Below are 26,132 nucleotides of genomic sequence, written 5' to 3' on the forward strand. Positions count from 1 at the left end.
AGCCACGAGAGCTCATTCAGTGATGAAGGGACACAAGAGCTTGGTGGTGGTGATGACGGGTCTGTTCAATATGGCTGAGTCTGAGGTATAGGAATAGGCAGGTGTGGTGTGAGCTCAGGCATGAAAGGATCATTGAAAGTCATTTGAACCACTTTTTAGGCCTCACTGAGGCACTGCAAGCAGGCAGTAGGAAGCCAGGGCCAGCTTCTGAGCAAATAGCTGATAGCGCTGGGTTTTAGAAAAAGACTTAATGGGGGTGGGAGTTGGGGAGCAATGTTCTGTGTTAGTGGTTAAAAAGTGGATTGAAGCATGGGTTGCAGGGAACTGTGCAAATGAAATCCAGAGGAGAAAATGGGCCAAGGAGGGCTCCAGCCAGGCCTTAGTTTCTTGAGGAGATATTTCTGGCCTGCTTATGGTAGGGTCCCTCTGAAAGGGCATTCCCCCAGGACTGCAGGAGTGAAGGAAAGAGTAGCTAGTAGTCTTTATCAAGACAAGGCTTGGGCAAGTCACTTCATGTCTCTGGAGTCTCAGTGTCCCCATCGATTTATGAAGGGAAATGGAGGAGGGAGAGTGACCAGAGGCTATGTGCTCAGAGAAGGGCTGTGTCAGCTTGTGGACCCTGCTGGCTATGGGGAGTTGGGGAGCGCTAGGCTGAGAGATGGTGATTCAAGACATGGTTTCACCTGTTTGGCAAAGATCAGCCCTTGACAGCCAACAAGGCTCCTGGTCACCTACAGGAGCCCTGCACCTTTGGCAAGTGTCTGGGATTGTAATCTTCGACTAACAGATGAGGAAATCTAGGTTCTGAAGAGCATTGCGGGGCTTGGGTTGTAGCTCAGTGTTGGACAGACTTCCTAAAACGTGTGAGACACTGGGTTAGATCCTCAGCACCACATAAAAAATAAATAAAATAAAGGTATTGTGTCCATTTACCACTTTAAAAAATTTTTAAAAAGGGCTGGGATTGTGGCCCAGAGGTAGAGCGCTTGCCTAGCATGCGTGAATTACTGGGTTCAATCCTCAGCACCACACAAAAATAAAATAAATATATTGTGTACCAACAACTAAAAAATAAATGTTAAAAATTTTTTAAAAATAATAGATCATTGCGCATCTTGCTGCCAAGTTGAAAACTACAATTCCCAGGATGCTGCTCGGAGCGGGATCCGGAACCGGAAGTGGGCACGGGGCGGGACCAGATGTGCGCCGCTGCTGCTGCGTGAGGCGTTGGCCCCAGGTATGTTCGGGGCTCGTTTCCGGGTGGGGTAGGAGTTAAGAGGCTCAGCATGGGAGAGTCTGCATGCTCTTGGCCGGTGGCGACATGAGGTCGAGTGACCGCGGTACGCTGCCTTCTTAGTGCTTCCCCTTCTTGCCACCCCTCGCGCTTGCGCTCACGGCCTCGGGGCAGGAGGACCCCGTGTGCTCCCGGGTCTGGAATCTGGGTTTGTGCAGGTGGGGTGCTTACCTACCTTGCGCGAGGCTCTAGATTCCACTCCCAGCTCCGCAAAAAGAAAGAGAGAAAGAAAGAAAAACAATAACAACAACAGCAAAAAAAAAAAAAAAAAAAAAAAAACAACCAACAAAACTAATAAAAGATGTAAAATGTGAGGGGGATTTGCTTAAGTGATTTGAAGTATCATTCGAAGCCGGTAAGTTCAAAGCAGATGAATCAAGAAGTCATGTGTAAGCATATAGTTTCAAGGCTAAGGAGTTAGAACTAAAAATAACTGGTTAACGAGGGTTGCCACTAGAGGTGGAAGCAGGTGGGACGGAAGATCATTACTTTTCATCAGAAATAGGTCTTTTTATCATATACATGAATCGCATATTGAACAAGCCAGGGGCATTATTTGTGCCACTCTTGGTCTCTGACACTTGACTATAGAACATTTCTGACCTGTTTTCTCTCAGATCAGAAATTACCCGAATCATGACATCATTTCTTAAGTGAGCTGTTACAGTGCTTCTCCATATTTTCCAACAAAGCATTTCTAAGGGATATTTTAACAGTCACACTGGTGACTGGCTTTCAGCTGCAGTGACACACAGCTGGAGAGGGTGGTATATAGTTTGAAGAATTTTGATAGTCACCAAAACCTAGAAGAATTCTTGATTGCTTTCATGACTTTTTACCATATTTTTTGGCTGGTTCTTCATTCTCCCATGCTGTTTTTAGTATAGGACCTTATATGTAGTAGATGCTTAATAAGTACTTGTTAAATCACTGGTTTGAAAGTAAATTGTTTGAAACATAGTCATACAGTGTATTTCAGAAAGAACACTCACACAATAAATAACTTGGCTGTCTGTGTCACAGTAAAAAGGAATAATTACCCATTACTTGGAGTTGTCAGGAAATATGTTTGTCTTTAAAGAAGTATGTTTGGCTTCCTTACTACCTGCTTCTGTGCTGGATATTTCTCTGAAAGACACATGCTTTTCTTAGGTCAATAAATAGGGGTCAGTATTTTACACCTGTTTGCTCCATCAGCAGCACAGTAGTACTATTTATCTTTTGGATATAGGGAATTAGCCTTGTAAGTGAAATAGTGTATTATCTCACGTAATTTTGTATTTTTCCAATCTGGTTGAAAGGACAGAGACTGGCACATGGACTGGAAATTGGAAAGGAGTGTTCAGAGAACAGAGTCACCAGAGTTGCAGGGGCAAGAAGGCATCCTAGAAGACATAGGTGAAGATGGACTCTCTGAAAGCTTCCAGCTTCTGCAGATTGATGTGGAATGTGACTGCCCAGACAGGGAGCCCCTCCCCACAAGCAGTGCAACATGGTGCTCGGTGAGTTCAGGGGGCTTTCAGTGATGGACTGATTGTCCCCAAGACCCCTGCTTCAGGGGTAGTTACTAGTAATAAAAAGAGACTGGGAATGATTTTTGTATGTTTAAAATAGTGAATTAATTTTCTGCTCATCATAATATTTCCGTTTCATTTGAGTCATGGGAAAAGTAGATAAAGTTCAAAAGAAATTTTTTTACATACCTGAGAAGGGTCAGGGAATCTAAACTGTAGGTTAGGTCCTGTCCCTGATGAATTTTACTGACATTGACCAGGTCACATATCTTTTCCAGGGCTGTATTTTCTCTAAACAATCCAGTCTAGGTTTGTTTTTAAGATGAAATCTTTTTTTCTCTCCTAACTTTACCTGTAAATAATAATTTTTTAAAAACAATTAAGTAACTTTCTAATATTCATTTTCCTTTTTGTTGCTTATGAAGTTCTCAAACAATTTTTTTTCTGGATAACATAAGAAAAATGTCCAGAGAAAACAGAGACACTGGGAAAAGATAGTTGCAGCAAAGAAGAGCAAAAGAAAGCAAGAAAAAGAAAGAAGAAAAGCCAACCGTGTAGAAAATACAGGTAATGATTAATGAGATTATTGATGTAATCATTTATTTTTTAGCAAACTCGTGTCCTCATGTTCCTAGGAGAGTAGGAATTATGTTTTAAGGAAAAACAAGTATCTGGGAGGTAGGACCCATTATCTGATTTTGTTGGGCTTCAAAGTATCAAAGCAAAATTGAATGCTGCTTTTTAAATATAAGCAGTCTGGTTGACATATGTGTTTATAAACTCAGAAGTAAAGATTCCAGTAGCAACTAACATTTACACAGTACTATGTGTTGGGTTCAGTTCTAAAAATTTTACTGGACTCTCTAAGGGGAATGATTATCTCCATTTTGTAAGAAAAGCAGCAGAGACTCAGAGAAATTGAATCGTATGCCTAAAGTTAATTAATTTAATGAATGAATAGACCTTACTTGGATGTAAACCCAACTGTCTGCTCCAGATCCCACACTCCTCACCACTCTGTTAGACATAAATCTAATGAATGAAACAATACCTTTCATGAGTCTCAAGATTCTCTTTATGGGGGCTGGGGATGTGGCTCAAGTGGTAGCGCTCGCCTGGCATGCGTGGGGCCTGGGTTCGATCCTCAGCACCATATACAAACAAAGATGTTGTGTCTGCTGAAAAACTAAAAAATAAATATTAAAAAATTCTCTCTCCCTCTCTCCCTCTCTCTCTCTCTCTCTCTCTCTCTAAAAAAAAAGATTCTCTTTATGTGCAAAAATAAAAGGAAAGTATTTTTTTTTAAAGAGGGAGAGAATTTTTTTTAATATTTTATTTTTAGTTATTGGCGGACACAACATCTTTGTTTGTATATGGTGCTGAGGATAGAACCCGGGCCACACGCATGCCAGGCAAGCACGCCACCGCTTGAGCCACATCCCCAGCCCTGGGAAGTCTATTTTTACAGAATATTATTCCTGTTTTCCCATTTCTTTTTTCTGATATTTTTGCTATAGGCATCTGCCCCCAGCACAGCAAAAGATTTCTGAGAGCCTTAACCAAAGAAAAACTCTTGGAGGCCAAACATTCAGGACCAAGACTGTGTATCGATTTGAGTATGACTCATCACATGTCAAAGAAGGTAGAACATGCACTAAGCCTGGAATTCCTGCTTACCTGAGGGAGATCCAAAGGGTACAGCCTTTATGAAGAGTATTCATCATCAGCTTCTGTAGTTCTTTAGTAATCCAGCCAAAGTGTTTTCTACACTGGGCTACTAAGTTCTGATATGGCTGTTCGAAAGAATCTGGAAGAGAACATACATCCATTGGTTTATTTGCAGATGTTACCTTGTCTTCTGTTTTGAGCCCACCACCTTTATCTCTCTGTTCATGGTGTCTTTAGTCTGGATGGAACCTTTCAGGCTCAATTCTCCAGACCCTAAATCTTTGGCCTTCTGCTGGGAAGAGGACTATTTACCTGGTAGTATGTTGTGGGGTGGTTACCTGGTGGAAGTTTTTCTTTCAGTGTATGTTTTAATTGTTTCTCATTCATCCCATTGGTGAGGGAGGGATTTTCACTCTAGGGTTCTGGGGATGGTCAGATACAAAAAGTGTATTTGACAGCAGATATTAACAGCAGTTTTTTAAGTCTCATATACTCACTGCCTTAGGGAGGAGTATTTTACACATCCCACGAAGCCACAAAAGGGGTTGTACTTGAGAATAAAATTAGCAGCCAGGGTGATGGGATGTGGGCTCTGTGGTATCAAGGGGGCGAAGTGTCTCCTGGTTCCTATAGGAAGATATGACTAGTTCGTTTAGTTTTTTCCTTGAGCTGGCAAGGAACCAAAACCTGCTACTCAAGGATAAACAGGAATTATACTGCATCCTCTTGATAAAAAGGGTTTTTAAGCTAGGGAGCCTCATCTCATCTGTAGAGGCAGAGTTGGCAAGGGAACTTGAATTAGGTAACTTGAGGTCCTGTTTTCACCAGAAGTCATGGCAGCATATAATGTTCCTCAATTTTAGGCCTTATACTGCAGTAGAGACTTTAAACAAATCTCTTTGTTTTCAAACTTTCCTGTTATATGTGCTAGTGTTTAACATGTTTTTCAGAGAAACTAGGAGAATTATAGATCTGGGGATTTACATGGAACCTCTAGCCCTCTGAAAAGGTGAACTAGGAATTCTCTGCTAGTTACATTACTTGATATAGCAGATTAAATCAAATACAAAGACTTTTTTCCTCTACCAAACAAATCAAGTTAGGTTATGAGATAACCATTCTAGAATGAAGGTGGAAAATTAAAACTTCCAACCCTATGACATCTCCCTAAGTTACAGGCAGAGATGCCAAATATTCCTGAAGAAATATAAAAATTTCAGTAATCAGCTTCTTTTTAATAGCTTAAATAGTAAATATCAATTGGTAAAGTTTAAGATAAAAGCTAACATAACCATGGTACATATATATAATGGAATATTACTCAAACATAAAGAGTGAAATTATGGTATTTGCTGGTAAATGGATGGGACTGGAGGCTATCATGCTAAATGAAATAAGTCGGTCTCCAAAAACCAAAGGCCACATATTCTCTCTGATATGCAGGTGCTGACTCACAGGAGGAGGGGTAGGGTGAGGAGTAGAGGTTCATCAGATTGGGACAGAGGGGATAGGGGGAAGGGAGGGAGGATGGAAATGGGAAAGACAATAGGATAATTTGGACATAACTTTCCTGTGTTAATTTATGAATGCACAGCCAGTGTAACTCCACACCATGTATAACCACAGGAATGGGAAGTTAAACTCCATGTACTTATGCTATGTCAAAATACATTCTACTGACTGGGGTTGTGGCTCAGGGGTTGAGTTCTTATCTTTCATGCATGGGGTACTGGGTTCGATCCTCAGCACCACATAAATAAAATAAAGGTAGTGTGCCTATCTGCAACTAAAAAAAAAAAAAAAAAATTCTTTAAAAAATACATTCTACTGTCATGTATGACTAAAAAGTACAAATTTTTGAAAAAATAATTGGGGGGGAAAAAGCTGACATAACCAATTTATGTATTAAATATGCAAGAGTGGGGTCAGCAGAAGGGAAAATGTTTTTCCATTTAATCATCATTTCTGGGTTGATATCATCTGAACTTTCATCTGTGAGGTGTGGTATCACAGGGTGTGTAATACACTTGCATGTACTTATTTCTAGAGTTAAAGGTGCCATCCTAGTCCATGAGATTTTCTGGAATAGCATTTTGTGTAGCGATTGTTCAATAGTGAATTGAGAGTGATTTGGCATGTTTCCACCCTGAGTTGTCCTTATTTTTTTGAAGGAATTAAGTAGGCTGGCTGGACAGATCCGAAGGTTGTATGGTTCAAACAAAAAAGTTGACAGACCCTTTTGGATCTGCCTTACTGGATTCATGACAGATAGTCCCCTCTATGAAGAATGTTTGAGGATGAATGATGGATTTTCTAGTTACCTGGTAAGAATCTTTTTGCTAGTTCTTTGAATTATCTAAAAAGTAGTCATGGATTAATAGTAATTTTTAAAAATTTTTTTTATTTTGTTATACAGCTGGTCTCTCTCTGTACCAAACATGTGTGAACTTTTTTTTGTCATTATTCCCTGAATAATGCAATGTAACAAGTGTTTATATAGCATTTGCATTGTATTAGGCAGTATAAGTAATCTAGAGATGATTTAAAGTATACAGGAGGATATGCATAGCTTCAGTGCAACTACTAGGCCATTTCATATGTGGGACTGGAACATCCTTGGATTTTGGTATCTGTAGGGGTTCCTGGAACCAGTCCACCATGTGTACTGATGGCACTGTAATATACATCTTTTCACTATTGCAATTTAAAATTCAGAACTTATTAGTTATTAACATTTAAATTTTTTTCTCATTCTTCCACTGCATTGGCAAGCTAATATCACCACTATTTAATAGGACTGTTTTGCTACCTGTATAGCTCATGGTAGACTATAAACTCCAGAAGTATTTTTAGAAATGCCATAACTTCTTCCTTGCTCTTGGGTGCAAAACCAGGAAACATGATTTTTGGAGGAAAAGAAAGAATATTTTTTGAAGTAGTTTAGATTCCAGATGAGTTTTAGGGAATATTAAGGTACTTTTAAACTCTTATTCTAGGATCTTATAAATGATGGATATGCAAGTGAGAATCCAGATCAGTTTCTAAGAAATGACTCTAAAAATGCCTCATGGGGACTGGGGATGTGGTTCAGTGTTGGAGTGCTTACCTAGCATTTGTGAGGTCTGGATTCAGTTTCCAGCAAAACACATACACATACACAACACACACACACACACACACACACTGCCTTATGTGTTTGCATTTTGTAGCTAGGGCTGAGCACTTGTGGCCTTCCTATGGAGATCCATAGAGGCTGTGAGTGTGCAGGGTGTGCTCTGTGGTACTGTGCAGCTGGCTGTGTTGCTGTTACTGTCTGAACAGCCCCTACTGTAGTACAGCCACTTCCAGATTTACTTCTGTATACTTTTTTAAAAATAATTCTTGTATGTAAGCTGAACAGACCCACTTACATATGGTTTCCTTACTTTTCTTTCTTATTGCTGTCTTACTGCCTTTTTTAGGCAATTTTGTCTGCTTTGAATTCTTCTTCCATTTGTTTTTGCAGAAACCCAACTCCAGCATTTCCTTTACCAGAAGGTTGTCCCTGGTGTTGTTACTCCCTCACCTGTAGTCCTGTGTGATCTCTGTACCTCCATGAGAGCCCCACGTCACTTTCTGTCTCACTTCATAGTTTCGTGTCTTTTTTTTTAAAAGTTATAGATGGATGCTATATCTTTGTTTATTTGTTTTTATGTGGTGCTGAGGATCGAACCCAGTGCCTCATGTGTGTGAGGCAAGCAGAGCTCTGCCACTGAGCCACAACCCCAGCCCCTTTCACGTATCTTTGCTCCCTGACCAAGTACTTTCTGAGAATAAGCTGTCAGACGTGCCACTCCTTGATACACTTAGAGCTAGCTGTGCCTGATGGAAACTAGATGCCACGTAACTAGCTGTTTGAACTGTGGGCCACATTCTAACCTCATTCCTACCATATTGGGTTCTTTGCATTTTCCAGCTGGATATAACAGAAGAAGACTGCTTTAGTTTATTTCCCCTGGAAACCCTTGTGTACCTGACTCCTGATTCAGAGCATGGTATGTATCTTACTGCACAGATTCGTATAGCACTTTGCTGCTAGCCCTTAGTTTAAGTATTCTCTGGCCATTTATTAAAGCCACTCAAGAAGTACCCAAAAAGGCATTTGTTGAACTGCTTTGCAGAGGGTGTGAACTATACACCTTTTCTGAGCAGAGGCTTCTTCAGGTGATCAACTGCCGCACAGATTCAGGGTCTCCATTCTCAGGCAATCCAGTTCCTCTGGTCAGCTTCCTTCATTGTCCCTTCTTGGGTCAGTGTTCAACATATATATATTTTTTCCTCTAGAATATCATCCATTTCACTTAGTTTTCAAATTTATTGGTATTAAGTTGATTGTAATGTTCTCTTTTAATTATTGCATGTTGCTCTTTAGTTTTAATTTTGTCCTTTCTGAATCTGATATTGATTTAGACCTTCTGTCTTGTTTTCTTGATTAGATATGTCAATAGGTTGTCTATTTTATTGGTCTTTTTTTTTGGTACCGGGGATGATTGAACTCAGGGGTACTCAACCACTGAGCCACATCCCCAACCCTATTTTGTATTTTATTTAGAGACAGGGTCTCACTGAGTTGCTTAGGGCCTCGCTTTTGCTGAAGCTGGCTTTGAACTCATGATCCTCCTGCCTCAGCCTCCCAAGCTGCTCGGGTTACAGGCATTCATTATCGTTCCTGACTTTTATTGGTCTTTTTAGAGAATTAATTTTTGGATTCATTGAACAAGTCTAAATTCTTTATTTTCTATTCATTAAATTTCAACTTATTGTTAATATTTCTTTTCTTTTGCTTTGTTTGGATTTTGAAATTATAAAACGGATTTGATCTCAATGGCCTTCATTTTTTCATTAGCGCTTCAAGATGTTGACCTAAACAAAGTTTACATCCTTGGTGGACTTGTGGATGAAAGCATTCAGAAAGTAAGTGTACATTTTGGCCCCAACATCTATATTTTGAAAAGTACTGCTTACTTTTATAGATGATTGCCCTGTTGTAATTTTACCCAAAGAGTCTTGGAGCTTAGAGGGACAGGAAGAAAGAGCCTGTTCTACGGTGGCTCTCTATCAGTGTATTCCTTCTTCTCACAGCAGTTTGTTTATATTTAGTAAATAGTATATGTTATGTAGCTATTAAATTTTGTAATGGATATAATAGTTAACGTACATAAAGGAGTATAGGGAAAAGTAAGTCTCTCTCTCCCTATTCCCCAAGGCAATCGCTGTTTTCTTATATGTTCTTATGGTCAACTTTTTCACTGCTCTGATTAAAAGATCTGACCAGGAAAATTTTAAAGGAGGAAAGGTTTATTTGAGGGCTCACGGTTTCAGAGATCTTAGTCCATAGAAGGCCGGCTCCATTCCTTGGGGCTTGAGGTGAGGTAGGACATCATGGCGGAAGAGTATGGCAGAGGGAAGCAGCTCACATAGTGATCAGAAAGCAGAGAGGTTCTACTTGCCGAGATACAAATATATACCCCAGAGCCCCGAATTCCCACCTCCTCCAGTCACACCCTCCCACTTCAGTTACCACTCAGTGAATCCCTTTTTGGGGATTAATTCACTGGTTGTGTTGATATTTTTTCAAGCCAGTCATTTATCCTCTGAACCTTTTTGCATTATCTCACACTTGAGCTTTTTGAGGACACCTCACATCTAAACCATAACATGTGACCTTCTTTTTTTTTTTAAATATATATATATATATATATATAATTTTTTATTGTACACATTATCTTTATTTTATTTATTTATTTTTTCTGTGGTGCTGAGGACCGAACCTAGCACTTCACGCATTCTAGGTGAGTGCTCTCCTGCTGAGCCATAACCCTAGCCCCAACATGTGTCCTTCTTGATATGTTTTGTGATCCCACAAGTATATGTTGGTGGGTCTATTTTATATAAATGTTTTTGTAGGTTTTACGTTTTTATATTTTTTCTATATGTGTGATACACATATATGAAACATATTTACCTCAAATGATAGTCAACTTAATTGCATTTATTTTTAAAACATTAGTGTTCCATGAATTCATAATGCTAACTTATATGCATTAACGTATAATATTATGTATTATATGAATTAACTTATATAACTTATAACATAATGCAGGACTCTCTTATAGAATATCAACTAATAACCACAATAAGGGGGGCAGGGAAGAAATATAAGTTCATTGGATTAGACAAAGAGTAATGAAAGGTAGCAAGGAGGGATGGGAATAGGAAAGACAGTAGAATGAATCATACATGATTCTATGCTCATATATGAATGTCAGTGTCACTCCACATCATGTTCAACCACAGGAATGGGATTCTAATTAGAATAGGTTATACTCCATTATGTATAGTATGTCAAAATACATTCTACTGTCATATATATCTAAAAAGAATGTATTAAAAAATTTTTAGGGCTGGGGATGTGGCTTAAGCGGTAGCACGCTCGCCTGGCACGCGTGTGGCCTGGGTTTGATCCTCAGCACCACATAACATTATCAAAATGGCGATATTACCAAAAGTTCTCTATAGGTTTAATGCAATGCCAATCAAAATCCCAATGGCATTTCTTGTAGAAATAGATAAAGCAATCATGAAATTCATATGGAAAAATAAAAGACCCAGAATAGCAAAAGCAATTCTAAGCAGGAAGTGTGAATCAGGCGGTATAGCGATACCAGATTTCAAACTATATTACAGAGCAATAGTGACAAAAACAGCATGGTACTGGTACCAAAACAGGCGGGTGGACCAATGGTATAGAATAGAGGACACAGAGACTAATCCACAAAGTTACAACTATCTTATATTTGATAAAGGGGCTAAAAGCATGCAATGGAGGAAGGATAGCATCTTCAACAAATGGTGTTGGGAAAACTGGAAATCCATATGCAACAAAATGAAACTGAATCCCTTCCTCTCGCCATGCACAAAAGTTAACTCTAAATGGATCAAGGAGCTTGATATCAAATCAGAGACTCTGCGTCTGATAGAAGAAAAAGTTGGCTCCGATCTACATATTGTGGGGTCGGGCTCCAAATTCCTTAATAGGACACCCATAGCACAAGAGTTAATAACAAGAATCAACAAATGGGACTTACTTAAACTAAAAAGTTTTTTCTCAGCAAGAGAAACAATAAGAGAGGTAAATAGGGAGCCTGCATCCTGGGAACAAATTTTTACTCCTCACACTTCAGATAGAGCCCTAATATCCAGAGTATACAAAGAACTCAAAAAATTAGACAATAAGATAACAAATAACCCAATCAACAAATGGGCCAAGGATCTGAACAGACACTTCTCAGAGGAGGACATACAATCAATCAATAAGTACATGAAAAAATGCTCACCATCTCTAGCAGTCAGAGAAATGCAAATCAAAACCACCCTAAGATACCATCTCACTCCAGTAAGATTGGCAGCCACTATGAAGTCAAACAACAACAAGTGCTGTCGAGGATGTGGAGAAAAGGGTACTCTTGTACATTGCTGGTGGGACTGCAAATTGGTGCGGCCAATTTGAAAAGCAGTTTGGAGATTCCTGGGAAAGCTGGGAATGGAACCACCATTTGACCCTGCTATTGCCCTTCTCGGACTATTCCCTGAAGACCTTAAAAGAGCATGCTACAGGGATGCTGCCACATCGATGTTCATAGCAGCACAATTCACAATAGCTAGACTGTGGAACCAACCCAGATGCCCTTCAATAGATGAATGGATAAAAAAAAATGTGGCATCTATACACAATGGAGTACTATGCAGCAATAAAAAATGACAAAATCATAGAATTTGCAGGGAAATGGATGGCACTAGAGCAGATTATACTTAGTGAAGCTAGTCAGTCCCTAAAAAACAAATACCAAATGTCTTCTTTGATATAATGAGAGCAACTATGAACAGAGCAGGGAGGAAGAGCAGGAAGAAAAGACTAACATTAAACAGAGACATGAGATGGGAGGGAAAGGAAGAGAAAAGGGAAATTGCATGGAAATGAAGGGAGACCCTCATTGCTATACAAAATTACATATAAGAGGTTGTGAGGGGAATGGGAAAATAAACAAGGAAAGTAATGAATTACAGTAGATGGGGTAGAGAGAGAAGATGGGAGGGGAGGGGAGGGGGGATAGTAGGGGATAGGAAAGGTAGCAGAATACAACAATTACTAATTGGGCATTATGTAAAATTGTGGATGTGTAACCGACGTGATTCTTCAATCTGCATTTGGGGTAAAATTGGGAGTTCATAACCCACTTCAATCTAATGTATGAAATATGATATGTCAAGAGCTTTGTAATGTTGTAAACAACCAATTAAAAAAAAAAGAAAAAAAAAAACAAAGATGTTGTGTCCGCCGAAAACTAAAAAAATACATATTAAAAAATTAAAAAGTAAATAAATAAAAAGCTTGATTCAAAAAAATAAAAATTAAAAAAAATAAAAAATTTTTAAAAAAGAAGACACAGCTAATAAGTGAGGGATGTATAATAGAATTAGAATATTAATGTTTTTATCGCTCTTAATGTAGTCATCAACTCAGGCAATTGATAAATGAAAAGTTGTGGAGGAACCATTTACATGGTCTCAAAGTACCATAATACAAAAATAAATAAATAAATTACCACTTTAAAAAAAAGTACCATAATACAGATTATAAAAGCAAAAATATGCAATTAAATTGATGCAATCTGTCTAATCCAAATTTGATCAAACATAGTATCATAAATAGTGACATTGTGTGCCTCCTGGTGTGATAGAATCTCACCTGTGATGTGATATATTCTTACTCAAGAATGTTTAAACTGAATTTAATGATGAGGAAACAGACAAATCCAGACTGAGGGCCATTCTACAAGACAGAAGATCTTGCAAAAAAAAAAAAAGCCAATGTAATAGAAACTAAAATAGAAGGCATCTGTTGTAAATTAGAGATTAAAAAAACAAAAAAACATAGCCTGGCACAGAGGTGTCACTTATAGCTTCAGCTACTTGGGAGAATGAGATAGGAGGATCACATGAGCTTTAGAGCCCTGGGGTCAGCCTGGGAAATATAGTGAAGTCCATCTCAAAAATATATGAATAGCTGGACATGGTGACACACCTGTAATCCCAATGGCTTGGGGGGATAGCGAGTTCAAAGCCAGCCTCAGTAAGACCCTGTCTCTAAATAAAATACTAAATAGGGCTGGGGATGTGGCTCAGTGGTTGAGTGCTCCTGAGTTCAATCCCCATTACAAAAAAAATATATATATATATATATATATATGAGTGGATAAAAATAATGGTCAAATACAGTGATCCTTGGTTGGATTCTGGCTAAAAAGACATTTGAGGGATAGTTGGGGAGCTTTTAATATAGATATATATTAAGTGATTTTACAGAATTATTGATGAATTTCTTAAAAATTTCTGACACATTCAGAAAAAGGTATTATGGCAAGGCAAGAGAATATCATTGTTCTTAGATGCATGCTTAAGTATTTTTGTGAAGTGTTGTGATGTCTATAGCTTACTTTCAAATTGCTTCAGCATAATGAACCTGTGTCTATACGAGATAAGCAAATTTGATAAAATGATAATAACTGGCAAATGTAAGCTGGGCATGGTGGTGCACACCTGTAATCCCTATGGCTCTGAAGGCTAAGGCAGGAAGATTGCAAATTCAAAGCCAGCCTTAGTAACTTAGTGAGGCCCTAAGCAACTTAGTGAGAACCTATCTCAAAATAAAAAATAAAAAGGTCAGGGGATGTGCCTCAGTGGTTAGCACCCTGGGTTCAATCCCCAGTACCAAACAAAAAACAATAATGGCAACTGGTCAATGTAGATGACAGGAACGGATATTGATTACATTATTATTTTAGCTTTTCTTAGGTTTGAAATATTTCAAAATAAAAACTTGGGGGAGGATAGCCTTATTTAAGAGACAAGATTACTATTTACCCAGCAAATTGACACTATTCTTCTGTAGTGGGATCACAGCCCCTTTTTTGAGGCAGTAAAACCCAGAGGGTCAGTGAGTAATCTCTAGATTTGCAGTTTTAACACATCCTCTTTTAACTTTTTATCATTTAAACTGAAAACAACTGGTACAAAAATGTCAGATGTGTAAAACTTTTTGTTTCTTACTGGAGATTTTGGCTTTTTCAGGGCCATACATTAAAAACAACATTTCTTCAAGGAAAGTCATTTATTTTGGATTATGCAAAAAATAAACTACTTTGTAAGCTCTCAGGGTAGCATCTAGGCATCCTACTAACTTTGAATTCTGTACTGTAGTTCAAAGTGATTGTACTGAATTAGGGCCACAAGTGTTTAAATGGCAGATAGCTCATCTGTGCAAAATACTATTACCCTTCTTCAGTGAAATCCTATCAGCCATGCCTATCCCATACTAATTGCATCACTTAACATTTTTGGAAGTCCACTCTTGGAATTCTGTTTCATGTCAGTCTGAGGAAGGTGATCTAGTGTATTAATCAGGGTTTTCTAGAGGAGCAGAACTAATAGGATTTATAGAGATGTCTATAATCTATATTCTTATGATTATAAAAAGGGAATTTATTAGACTAGATTGCAGAAACTAGATAGTCCCACAGTGATTGTGTGCAAGCTGGAGAGCTGAGGAACCAGTAGCTGCTCAGACCAAGAATCTGGAGTCTCAGAACAAAAGGGCCCAGTGGTCTAGCTTCTGTCCGGGATCAAAGGCCTGGAAACTCCCTGGAGAGTTACTGGTCAGAGTCTGCTTTGGAAGAGTGAAAGAGCTGGAGTCTGATGTCCTCAGGTGATTGCATAGCAATCCAAGCACTAACTCAAGAAGAACAGAGTATGCATCCACTGTTGCTTCCTCATTCTTCTGCATTTTTGTTCTATTCAGGGCCCCAACCAACTGGACCTTGCAGCCCACATTTAGGGTGGGTCTCCCCTTCGAGTTACTGTCCCACATGCCAACCATTCCTAGAAACACCCTCATTGACACACTCAGAAGCCTCTTAATCTTAGGTATCACTTAATCCAATCAAATTGACAATTCAGGATTGGCCATCACATCCAACATCTAAGCAGAATAGATGTTAGACCTCCTTATACACAAGGTTGTAACTCATGTTGACCAGTAAGTTATAGGATGATAAATTAAAGGATGTTGACAAACTAGAACAAGTTCAGAAGAGACTGACCTGAATGATGAAGACTCTTGAAACTAAGTTACAGTCAAAGAAGAGTGGCAGAACTGAAATTATCAGTCTGGAGACAATAGCATCCATAGGGAATGAATGATCCCTGACTTAAAGTATCTGAATGGCCATCTTGTGGCAGGGCCATTTTACTTGCTTAATTGGGATAAAAGACCTAGATAAATGAGTAGAGGACTAAAGGCAAATGGAAAATGTGTTTCAATATCAAGATAATTTCCTGCTATCTGGTACCATCAATTTGAAATGGGTCACCCCAGGGTGACTCTGTCACGATGGCTGTCCATCGTGATGGCAGAACTGAAATTATCAGTCTGGAGACAATAGCATCCATAGGGAATGAATGATCCCTGACTTAAAGTATCTGAATGGCCATCTTGTGGCAGGGCCATTTTACTTGCTTAATTGGGATAAAAGACCTAGATAAATGAGTAGAGGACTAAAGGCAAATGGAAAATGTGTTTCAATATCAAGATAATTTCCTGCTATCTGGTACCATCAATTTGAAATGGGTCACCCCAGGGTGACTCTGTCACGATGGCCAGATAGCCAATGGGAAAGAGGTTATAAAGGATAGACAAACACTGGGTAGGTGGTTGAAGTGAAATAGTCAACATAGGGGCTGAGGTTGTAGGTCAGTGGTAGAGCACTTACCTAGCTTGTGTTAGGCCCTGAGTTTGATTCTTAGCACCACATATAAATAAATAAAATAAAAGTCCATGGGCTGGGGATGTGGCTCAAGCGGTAGCGCGCTCGCCTGGCATGCGTGCAGCCCAGGTTCGATTCTCAGCACCACATACAAACAAAGATGTTGTGTCCGCCAATAACTAAAAAATAAATATTAAAATTCTCTCTCTCTTTAAAAAAATAAATAAATAAATAAAAGTCCATTGACAACTAAAAGTTTTTTTTTAAATATAAAAAGTAAAATAAAAGTAGTCAACATGGCTGAGGCCCCCTCTAAACCCAAATTTAGTAATTATCCTTGTGATCAAAACCTTTCTCTTTAATCCTGATATCTTAAAAAAGATTGTTAAAAAAAAAAAATCTTTCCTGTGTTTCTTACAAGGTAGTGAATGTTGTGAAGCTTCAGTTGTGGCCCAGGGGCATCTCATAGAGTCATCAGTTCTGTGCACTGACCCTCGGGAACTTTAGATGGTTGGACTTTTTAAGTTCTTTGATTCTGCCCTTCCTTTTTTTTTTTTTTTTTTTTTAAAGAATTTTTAATATTTATTTTTTAGTTTTCGGCAGACACAACATCTTTGTTGGTATGCGGTGCTGAGGATCGAACCCGGGCCGCACGCATGCCAGGAGAGCGCGCTACTGCTTGAGCCACATCCCCAGCCCCTCTGCCCTTCCTTTTGATGGAATTGTTGAATCTTACATTTCAGTGTTGTCTTTTTTTAAACTTTATTTATTTATTTTTTTATGTGGTGCTAAGGATCAAACGCAGTGCCCATGCTAGGCAAGTGCTGTACCACTGAGGTACAGCCCCAGCCCCTCAGTGCTGCTTTATTGCTAGCTAACTAATTTTCTTGAATCCTGTTTTCCTTTTCTTTCATTTGCTGCTGTCAATTGACTGAGCTTAAAACACCAGATATTCAGAATCAAGTCTTACTTAGTTCAGGCCAGGAGCAGTCTCTGGTTAAACTGCTTAGGCTCTTTGAAGCCTTGTAGCTGTAGATCTGCCTCTTTTGCTTATTTTATTTGTCTTATAACTGGTAGTAAACGGAAGCTTGTGAATAAATGGTCCCCAGAAAGTGAGGTGTTGCTGCCATTTCTTACTTGGGATGAGTACTCTTCATTTTCTGAAGTTTCTTCCATTCTAACATATACTACTTATTTTTTATATGTATTTTTTCAGTTATCAATGGACATTTAATTATACGCTGAAAACCAAACCCAGTGCCTCACACATGCTCGGCAAGCACTCCACCACTGAGCCACAACCCCAGCCCTAGACTCATATTTTAATGTTTGTCTCTGTGATTACTGATGGAAACTAGCATAGGCATAAATGGGGATCTCACAGTTTGCTATGCATATTACATGATTACAATTCCTGTCCATATGTGTGATAATAATTCATTTATAATTTTTGTAATATGAAAAGTATTTAACTTTGATTTACAGAAGGTGACGTTTCAAAAGGCCCAGGAGTATTCTGTCAAGACAGCCCGCTTACCAATCCAGGAATACATGGTCAGGCTCCAGAATGGGAAAAACTATCATTCAGAGATATTGGCTATCAATCAAGGTACTGCTTACGTAGCCCTTGCCCAACATACATTAGTTCTGAGGCCGCTATATTGCATTAAGTATAATGTCCTTTGACTTAGTCTCTTGTGACTTATATGCCTGGACTTCATCGTGTGCATTTTGTGACATGTATTCTGGCCACCAAGAGGCATTTTTAATTTTCTTCCTGCTTCCCAACTACATTAAGGATAGTTGAAATTGTTCCCCTTGCCTATGATCTGCCTTCAACCCTTCATTGATTGATGAATTCCTATTTGTTCCTCAGAGTTCAATTAAAGAACATGTAAGCTAACTTTCCTTCCCCTCCCAAGCCATGTCAGGGCCCCTTCTTTGTTGACTATGTTTCTGTATTGCAGTATTGCCCATTCACAGGCCTGTATCTTAGTGTAGGATGAGGTCCTTATGGTAAGGCAAGGCTGTGTCTTTGCCTCTGTCCTGGTACCATGTGAGATGCAAAGGACATACGTTCAATAAAATATGCTGGAACACCCATTTTTCTCATTATTTATTTACTAGTTCTCTTTTCTCATATGGTTGTTGTCTTCTGTTTACCTTTTAACAGTGTTTGATATCCTGTCCACTTTCTTGGAGACTCACAACTGGCCTGAAGCATTGAAGAAAGGAGTTTCTTTGGGAAAAGGCTATGTTCTTCGAAATTCAGTGGAATAACGGGCAGCCTAAGATTGCAGCTGCAGGAGATGAAGTGCCTGAGGTGTTTCAACCAAAGAAAAAGGCAGGGGGTAGTAGTGGCATATACTTGCCTTTACTTGATATCTTGGATCTTCATAGTGTAAACTAATGACAGGGACCATATTTTATGCTTTTGCATTGTCCACAGTGCCTGGCTCACAGGAAGTGCCCTGATCAATGTTTTAAAAAAAAAAAATTATATAACAAGGATTAGCTCTAAAACTACATGACTTTGGATATGTTAATTAATCTTTTATACTTCTCTATTTGTGAAAGACCCTACTTTTAGAGACTGTTTATGTGGCAAAATAATTGTTATATCAATTATTTTATATATACTAAACTGGCATTAAATTGTATGACTTTCTCCAGCTGCCTCTGAGTGTGCTGATTTTTCCAGCTGAGTGAAATGCTGCACATAAGCTTTGCAGAATCTGCCTGACCTGACCTATCTACTTTGAGCCCCCTTAGCACACTTTGTTCCCGCCTGTGGCTCTCACCCAGTACTCCCTTGTTCTGAATATAGGAATGCAGGGCCTCTCTCTTCCAATTTGTGTGAATAGTTTTGCATTCTGAGCCTTGTACAAACTACATTCTTCATATATATTTGTAACAAATTAAAAAGCAAAACCAAAGTATTGATGAGTCTTAGAAAATGTTGTGTTCTGACATGCAAGCATGTTAATCTACCTCTTATCAAATATACTTCCTTTTCTTGTGTCCTATATACAGTTGCTTCATATTGGGGTAGTTAACCTGCTAGCAAATTCAGAAAATGTTTTACCTCAGAACCAAAGGTTATTTTGCTTTGTCTGCATCCCTTACCATTTAATCCTTTGTGAATTATGGTCATTTGATAAATATCAGTGTTTTTTTTTTTTAACTAAAATAGGCCATCCTTCAAAAAACATCTTTATGAACACATAATGCTTCTTAATCGGTACCAACATAATGAATAAGTGCTCTAATCTCTTTCATCCTAAAGGGACACGTAGATAGGCTTCAAGGAGCCCATAGCTATTCTAAGAGGTCTGACCCCAGAACTACTGAGCTTTTATCATCTGCCAGTCTTCGTTTTAACCTAAAAGGGCATTGGTTAGTACACCAAATAGCATGGAAGAATTTTCTCATGAACCCCTTCACACACCTCTCCCATTTATGCAAAACCCAAGCAGGTGTACTTTGTTTGCCTTCTAGAAAATGGTTGTCAAAATTTGGCTAGACTTGAATTCAGAAATACTCATCGTGTTTGAAATTTGTGTAACAACAAAAAGCCAAATATGTCCAAAATATTCTGTAACGTGAAAATGAAATATCCAGTTGTTGGATTTTTATTTTTTGTACCGGAAATTGAATCCAGTGGTGTTTAACCACTGAGCCACATCCCTAGCACTTTTTTGTATTTTGAGACAGGTCTCACTGAGTAGCTTAGGGCCTTGCTTAAATTGCTAAAGCTGGCTTTGAACTCAGATCCTCCTGCCTCAGCCTACTGATCTGCTGGGATTACAGGCATGCGCCACAGCACCAGCCGAATTTTTTTAACAATCATGAATTTTTCAGTCTAAGAAAATACCCTGTAATTAATTCCATTTTGAAAAACATACATACACCTAGTGCTTGGGAATGTAGGATAAGCTTAATCTTGTGTCTCAGTTTCTTCAACTATGAGGATAAATGTCTTCTATAGTTACTAGGAATAAATTTCTTAATCCATGTGAAAACACTTGGAACAATACATGCTGCATGATAAACAAACATTAGCTTTACTCTTCCACTTACTAATGGGATTACAGGAGACTTGTTTATTTACCTCTATATACTTTTTATGTATTCTACATTTCCTTTGGTAAGAAGTTTTACCATAATGATCAGAAAATATTTTAATGCCAACTTCTTGTTCTTATTGAAGCTGCCTCTAGCAAAATGAAGGGAGTTGACTTCAAATAAGTAAGCCATGATACTTTTTAGTAAATTTTATTGTACAGAACATACAAACATGGTTTTTAAAAATTTTTCTCACCCACACAAGAACATGAGTGAAAACCAGTAACTTTCTTATAAAAATATTTTATTTAGAAAACAAAATTCACATCTTGTCTTCTGAAGATTTAATAGAGAGAGATTAACCTGAAAAAAAAAAATTCCCAGGAAACTCATAGTCTCTTGGCTCAAATGACCCACTGAAGAAGTCCACATGTATCAATTTTCTGCCAATCTGGCAAAGATTTGTTTTCTTTGATCTGCTGTCATGTGTTCACAAGCTTCTAAAATATTTGCCAAAATTAAAGTTTGCTGAATGGTTTTTGCCTTTACCCATATTCTTCCATTCATTCCAAACACAATTTCCAGTGGATAGAGTTTTCCCACTTCCTGTATGATTTCACATTCTGGAGCTAATAACCTAGTGGTAAAGAGGAATAAAAATGAAATTTAATAAAAAGGTAGGATGTGTTCTAGATCTCCTTCAGAAGGAGACTCCTTTTCTGAACTATTAAGTTATTTAAGGCACTGTCATCATCACACTAAGAATAAGGCATAAAATGACACTTTACATTCCACCCCACCCCATTTAGATGGGGTCTTGCTATGTTGCCCTAGTTGCCCTCAAGAACCTCTTGCCCTCAATTTCTTGAGTAGACTGGATTAAAAACATGTGCCACTATACCCAGCTCACAGCCCCCTTTCTTCCAAAAAGTTTTAACACTTTTCAAAGGTATACCAGAGGTCACAGTAATAAGCTACCTCACTACAAAGATGTCAAACTCCTTATGTCATCAACATAGTATAATATGTAAAGTTCTTTCCAGAGATTGTCAGAACACTTAATTCTGGACTTTAAAATCATAGTTTTTTGTTTTGTTTTGTTTTTTAATTACCAACAGTATTAAGAGAACACATTAAATTTGTTTTCCTGATCATGTAAGTTATTCCCTGGTATTAAATTCAATGCTTGGAGAAAAGCACTGGCTCTATGAAAGTACAAAGGTACTATCTAGTTAAATAACAGGCTTCTCTAGCGTTACCCCAAACAATCTCCAATCTGCAGAATGGGTAGAAAGGAAAGGCACAGAAGATAGATCTGAACTTCAGTGCCTACAGAAGTAAACAGCTAGGCAGATAAAGATCCAAACACCTAATGAAGAGACTCTCCTGAGTGGGAACTACCAGGTCAGAATAACAGGAACCTTCTGTAAATGATATCTAACTTTGAGGATCCATCAGTCTAGCTGCATTTGGCCACCCTTAGTGAAATCTGATAATTTTTTACAAATGCAGATACACCTGTATTCAAGTGACTTAGAATGAGGAAAGGCCAGTTTTCACATTTAGGCTGAGTATGTTGGTTATAAGGAACGGCGGGCCTCTGGTAGAGAAGAAATGAAAAGGACAGAGTTGAAACATGAAGGATGAATCACCACACTGTAAACAACACAGCCAAATACATCTAAATTTGAAACACTGACATTGAAAAAGGGCAGAACTAAACTTATGAGTTTATAAATAGGCTAAATGGATATTGATTTTTAACTCAGAAGAAAGTGAATGTTATTAACAATCCAAATTTCAAAGCAGGTGTAGTAAAAATAAAAGAACACAGGCAAGCTAGAAGGCATTAGGACTTACTTTCTAATTAGGCCCAAAGTCACTTTAAAAAGCAGACCATCATGTCCAATCACACCCATTCCATTAGCTCGTCCACAGCTGTCAATACAGACCATCTCTGGTTCCATATCTTTATTAGCAACTACAAATTGACCATAGATGAGATCTCCAACCTACAAGACATTAAAAGAATAATTGAATCCTCTCAGCATGCCATGCTACAAAAGCTGCTATTGGCTCTTTTTCATAGGCAGCAATACCAGCATCCTATAGTTGGCTAATAGGCTGATTACACCCTAGGATTCCACACTGGAGTTGAGTCTTCAAAGGCAAAATTAATACATGTAACCCTCCCTTCACCCTCCAAGAAATCATTAGAGTAGGAATCATCTCAAAGCCAAAGAATACTCTTCAACATTGTGTTGCTCAATATGGTAACCGGTACCCATGTATTTATGTAAATTTACATTTAAGTTAATTAAAATTAGATATTTGAAATTCAGTCCCTCGGTTGTATTAGCCACATTTCAGATGCTCAACAGCCCTGTGTAACTAGGAGCTACCATATTGGTGCAGATGTAAAATAGAACCATCATATAAAGTTCTATTAGCACTATTCTGAATAATTACGGATTTATAGAGAAGAAGGAAAAACCTGGCATGCAAATTATTATAGAACAGTGGTAATTAACAGATAACTTCTCTATACATGATTTGCTTAAAAACCTCACAGAACTGAATTTCAAAATGATGAAACTAAGGAAATGAGTGTGTCACATTAGACTGGATAGAGAGAAAGGATGGGAGAGGAGGAGGAGGAGTAGGGACAATAGGAAGGGCAGCAGAATAAAATAGACAATATGATTGATGTATGTACATTCCATGTATGTATTATATGTCAAAATACATTCTGCTGTCATGTATGTCTAAAAAATAAAAATAAATCGTATGGAAAAAAGAAACTAAGGAAATGGAGAATGAATTGTTTTCTTCTCAAAATGTTTATTAAGTACCTATTGTTTGCTGATGACTACAAGAACCAGAGAGGAATAAAACACTTTTTGTCTTTCAGAAGCATTTAATCTTGGAGGACAGAGGGAATAGACATGTAAACAACAAAATTCCTTCAGGGCTAAATGTCTACCTGTCAGGGCAGATATAAAAGTGACAAATAGCAATAGCTTTACAGAGGTGGTATGTTTAGCCTTGGCCTCAAAGGATGAGCATGTGTTCTACAGACTGAGGAGATAATCAGATCCAAACAGAGGGAACAGCATGAGCAAATGTACAAGAGCAGGAAATAATTCATTTATGTTTGTATGGGTTAAGCATGGCTGTATGATGGATATAATATGGATGAGAGAAGCGTATAATGCCAAGGAGTTCTGCAGGCTTTGAAGAATCTTTAAAAATTTTTTGTTTTTCAAGAAAGGGAGCATGTGAAGATGTCATTTCTCAAAAGCCTGAATGGAGGGGTAAAAGTATATAAGCAGGTATGTTAATGAGGAGACTACTGAGTCCTGCCAAAAGAAAGCCGATATCTGAACTTATGAAGTGGAGATAAAGATCAGAGAGTCAAAGAGAATCAAAATAAGGTTAAATAACTATGACTTATAAGAGGTGAATGGAAAGGTGAATAGAAGTCAAAATTTCTGGCTGGATAGACATAAGAATATAGCTATAGTATCTAAAAAGCCCAAACTGAAAATCTGCAATAACAAGTTTACTCCTAAATCAGCTCTAAGGACCTCTAAGCAAGATGGATGGCCGACAATGTTAATGATTTGCCTTTCCTCCTGAAGCCTATGGCTGATATCCCTGTGCAGTAGATATGGACATGACATATAACAATGGAGAAAACAGATATAAACTTTTAACTCAATAGATATCAAATATCACAAGAACCAATGTAGTGGCTCTGGTCTGGCACTGGATAATCTGAAGAACTCTTGGAGCCTAGGACATTAAGCAGATGCTTAGAGTCTATCCTGTAGAACTAGGAAAATAGTTCATGCTTTGGAGACAATTCAGGTAGCCTTTGGGGCAGATAATTCTGAGAAATTGATATTTTTCTTACTATTGAAATCAAATAATCCCATCATTACCTGCACATTTGGTCTGTTTCTTTTAGTTGCACCTTCAAATGCCAAATAAGACAAAGAAGCTGGTTCACTCCCTCCAACATCAACTTTGAATATATCTCCAGATTTAGCAGTCACTATGCCAATCACATGGTCTCCTTTCACTGGTACATACTACAAAAAACATCAGAACAAACAGTCATAAACAACAAGGAATCAATGGAAGATATCTTCATTAAGGCCTTAGTCCTTGTTTTTCATTAAAGAGATGTTTAAAATATTTTAAAATTCAAGTTTACAAACTCATATAAGTCTTACATAAAACAATGATACTATTTCAATAAAAGAAAATCACAACGTGACTCTTGGGTTTGCAGGGTTTTTTGTTTTTTCCTCTCTCCCCCGCCCACCCGCCCCCTTAGTACCCTGTAGTACTAGAGATCAAGTGCAAGGGTCTTTTATCTAGGACCTACATCCCCAGGGCAATCCTCACCCCCTTTTGAGGCCAGGTCTCGCTGCGTTGCAGAAGCTGGTCTTGAACTTACAATCCTTCTGCCCCGGCCTCCCAAAATGCTGGGATTACAGGTGTGCACTACAGCACCTGGCAGGGTCTACCTTGCACAGGCTCATCTCAAATTCCTGGCTCAGATGATCCTCATACTTCACCCTCCTCTGTAGCTAGGACAACAGGCCCGTGCCCCCAGCCCGGCTTTGCAGTCTCTAATAGTCTTGTTAATTTGAGGCAGTATCCCATACTTAAGCATTATTACCAAAAAGCCCTAACTTCTGTTGCACGCAGGAGCAGTAAGTAGCACAGGGATGCTTAAAGCCAAGGAAGACCATTCCATTATCAAGACAAAATTTTCTATATAAAAGTTCTTAATTATTCTAAGAGCATTTTAACTCCCTGTGACTTCCATTCACTGAGGCTGGTCCTGCCATCTGGGATTCCAAAGGCAAGCCTACAGCTTCTTGACCTTTGGGTTTTGAAGACAATCATGACACTGGGTCTGTAGAGGCTTTCTCTCCTGATCGCTCTTCTCAAGCAACGTTTCTATTGTTCGTAGTCCCTCTAAAAAGGCCAGAGGTAAGCAAAATACTACGATGCCTCTAAGCGAACCTTGACAAAATGAGGGCTCCTGGGCCCCGGCCCTGCTTCTTCCAGGAAGTCACCTAAGCGCAGGATTAGACTTTCACTACCGCCCGCCCCTCCGAAGTCTCAGCTCACCCGCTTCTGTTGCGAGTCCACCCAGTAAACACCACCACTGCTGCCACTCCCGGGGTCCTTGTGACGGAGACGGCCACACTTTGTAACCAGCAGGCGGTCTCCGCAGCGCCGCAAGCCGGGGCCACACACTACGCGTAACCGCGAGCGCGTCCCAGCATTAAGGCGCAACGGTCGCTCCCCCGCACCACCAGGGCCTTCCACATCCTCCTGTTCCGGCAGCAGCAGCTCCTCACCCGGGAGCACCACCTGATCGAGTACTGTGCGCGCAGCTCGTGCCCTGCCACCCGCGAGAGATTCAGCCGCAAACTGCACGGCTTCAGCCATCCTGAAGCGGCCACCAACCTCCACTTCCGGTTCCCCGTTTCCGTTTCCTGCCCCTCCTCCAATCCCCAATGCCCTCAGGGTCTTCCGTTTCCGTCAGTTGCGGTCTCTGGGTCTTGGACCTTAGTCCTTATTTCATAGACCTTAGACTATGAAATTTGGTCTTTTTCAGCCTGGCGGTCCACCCTCGCCTCTTCCAAGTGGTAGTGACTGTGTATCTAACCATTCATCCATCTTGCAGTCTGTCCGCGGGCCGGTATT

General features: G+C 39.0%; 2 protein-coding genes across 7 annotated transcripts; one reads left to right on the plus strand and one right to left on the minus strand.

The window, feature by feature from the left end:
* Positions 1-1,109: 1,109 nt before the first annotated feature.
* Positions 1,110-19,009, plus strand: Trmt10b (tRNA methyltransferase 10B). 5 transcript variants are annotated; one of them, XM_005326299.5, is made up of 9 exons: positions 1,110-1,237; positions 2,596-2,796; positions 3,267-3,375; positions 4,326-4,450; positions 6,648-6,800; positions 8,432-8,510; positions 9,362-9,429; positions 17,823-17,946; positions 18,511-19,009. In XM_005326299.5, exons 1-9 carry the CDS (start codon positions 1,148-1,150, stop codon positions 18,615-18,617), a joined length of 1,056 nt encoding a protein of 351 aa, XP_005326356.3. In that variant the 5' UTR covers positions 1,110-1,147; the 3' UTR covers positions 18,618-19,009. The 5 variants fall into 5 exon arrangements, with proteins under 5 accessions (XP_005326356.3, XP_077903966.1, XP_013214491.2 ...); XM_013359037.4 differs by having other exon boundaries at positions 1,226-1,340; XM_040286067.2 differs by lacking the exon at positions 1,110-1,237 and adding an exon at positions 1,396-1,649.
* Positions 19,010-20,689: 1,680 nt separating this feature from the next.
* Exosc3 (exosome component 3) lies at positions 20,690-25,922 on the minus strand. Of its 2 annotated transcripts, XM_005326300.3 has the most exons (4): positions 25,551-25,919; positions 24,347-24,496; positions 22,263-22,414; positions 20,690-21,039 (listed from the first exon to the last, which is right to left on the minus strand). In XM_005326300.3, the coding sequence occupies exons 1-4, from the start codon at positions 25,872-25,874 to the stop codon at positions 20,838-20,840; spliced, it is 828 nt and encodes a 275-aa protein (XP_005326357.1). In that variant the 5' UTR covers positions 25,875-25,919; the 3' UTR covers positions 20,690-20,837. The 2 variants fall into 2 exon arrangements, with proteins under 2 accessions (XP_005326357.1, XP_077903969.1); XM_078047843.1 differs by lacking the exon at positions 22,263-22,414 and having other exon boundaries at positions 20,911-21,039; positions 25,551-25,922.
* Between the last annotated feature and the right edge of the window lie 210 nt (positions 25,923-26,132).

Source organism: Ictidomys tridecemlineatus, chromosome 4 (assembly GCF_052094955.1).
Source record: "Ictidomys tridecemlineatus isolate mIctTri1 chromosome 4, mIctTri1.hap1, whole genome shotgun sequence".
In the NCBI taxonomy this organism is placed as follows: domain Eukaryota; kingdom Metazoa; phylum Chordata; class Mammalia; order Rodentia; family Sciuridae; genus Ictidomys; species Ictidomys tridecemlineatus.

What these genes read in the sequence shown, in the direction of transcription:
- Trmt10b (XM_005326299.5), top strand. Translation starts at nt 1,148, where the DNA reads ATGCTGCTCGGAGCGGGATCCGGAACCGGAAGTGGGCACGGGGCGGGA. An exon ending in GCAGTGCAACATGGTGCTCG is followed by an intron (nt 2,797 to 3,266) that starts GTGAGTTCAGGG and finishes GGATAACATAAG; the next exon opens with AAAAATGTCCAGAGAAAACA. An exon ending in CAACCGTGTAGAAAATACAG is followed by an intron (nt 3,376 to 4,325) that starts GTAATGATTAAT and finishes TTTTTGCTATAG; the next exon opens with GCATCTGCCCCCAGCACAGC.
- Exosc3 (XM_005326300.3), bottom strand. Translation starts at nt 25,874, where the DNA reads ATGGCTGAAGCCGTGCAGTTTGCGGCTGAATCTCTCGCGGGTGGCAGG. An exon ending in TGGACTCGCAACAGAAGCGG is followed by an intron (nt 24,497 to 25,550) that starts GTGAGCTGAGAC and finishes TGTTTTTTGTAG; the next exon opens with TATGTACCAGTGAAAGGAGA. An exon ending in GAAACAGACCAAATGTGCAG is followed by an intron (nt 22,415 to 24,346) that starts GTAATGATGGGA and finishes AATGTCTTGTAG; the next exon opens with GTTGGAGATCTCATCTATGG.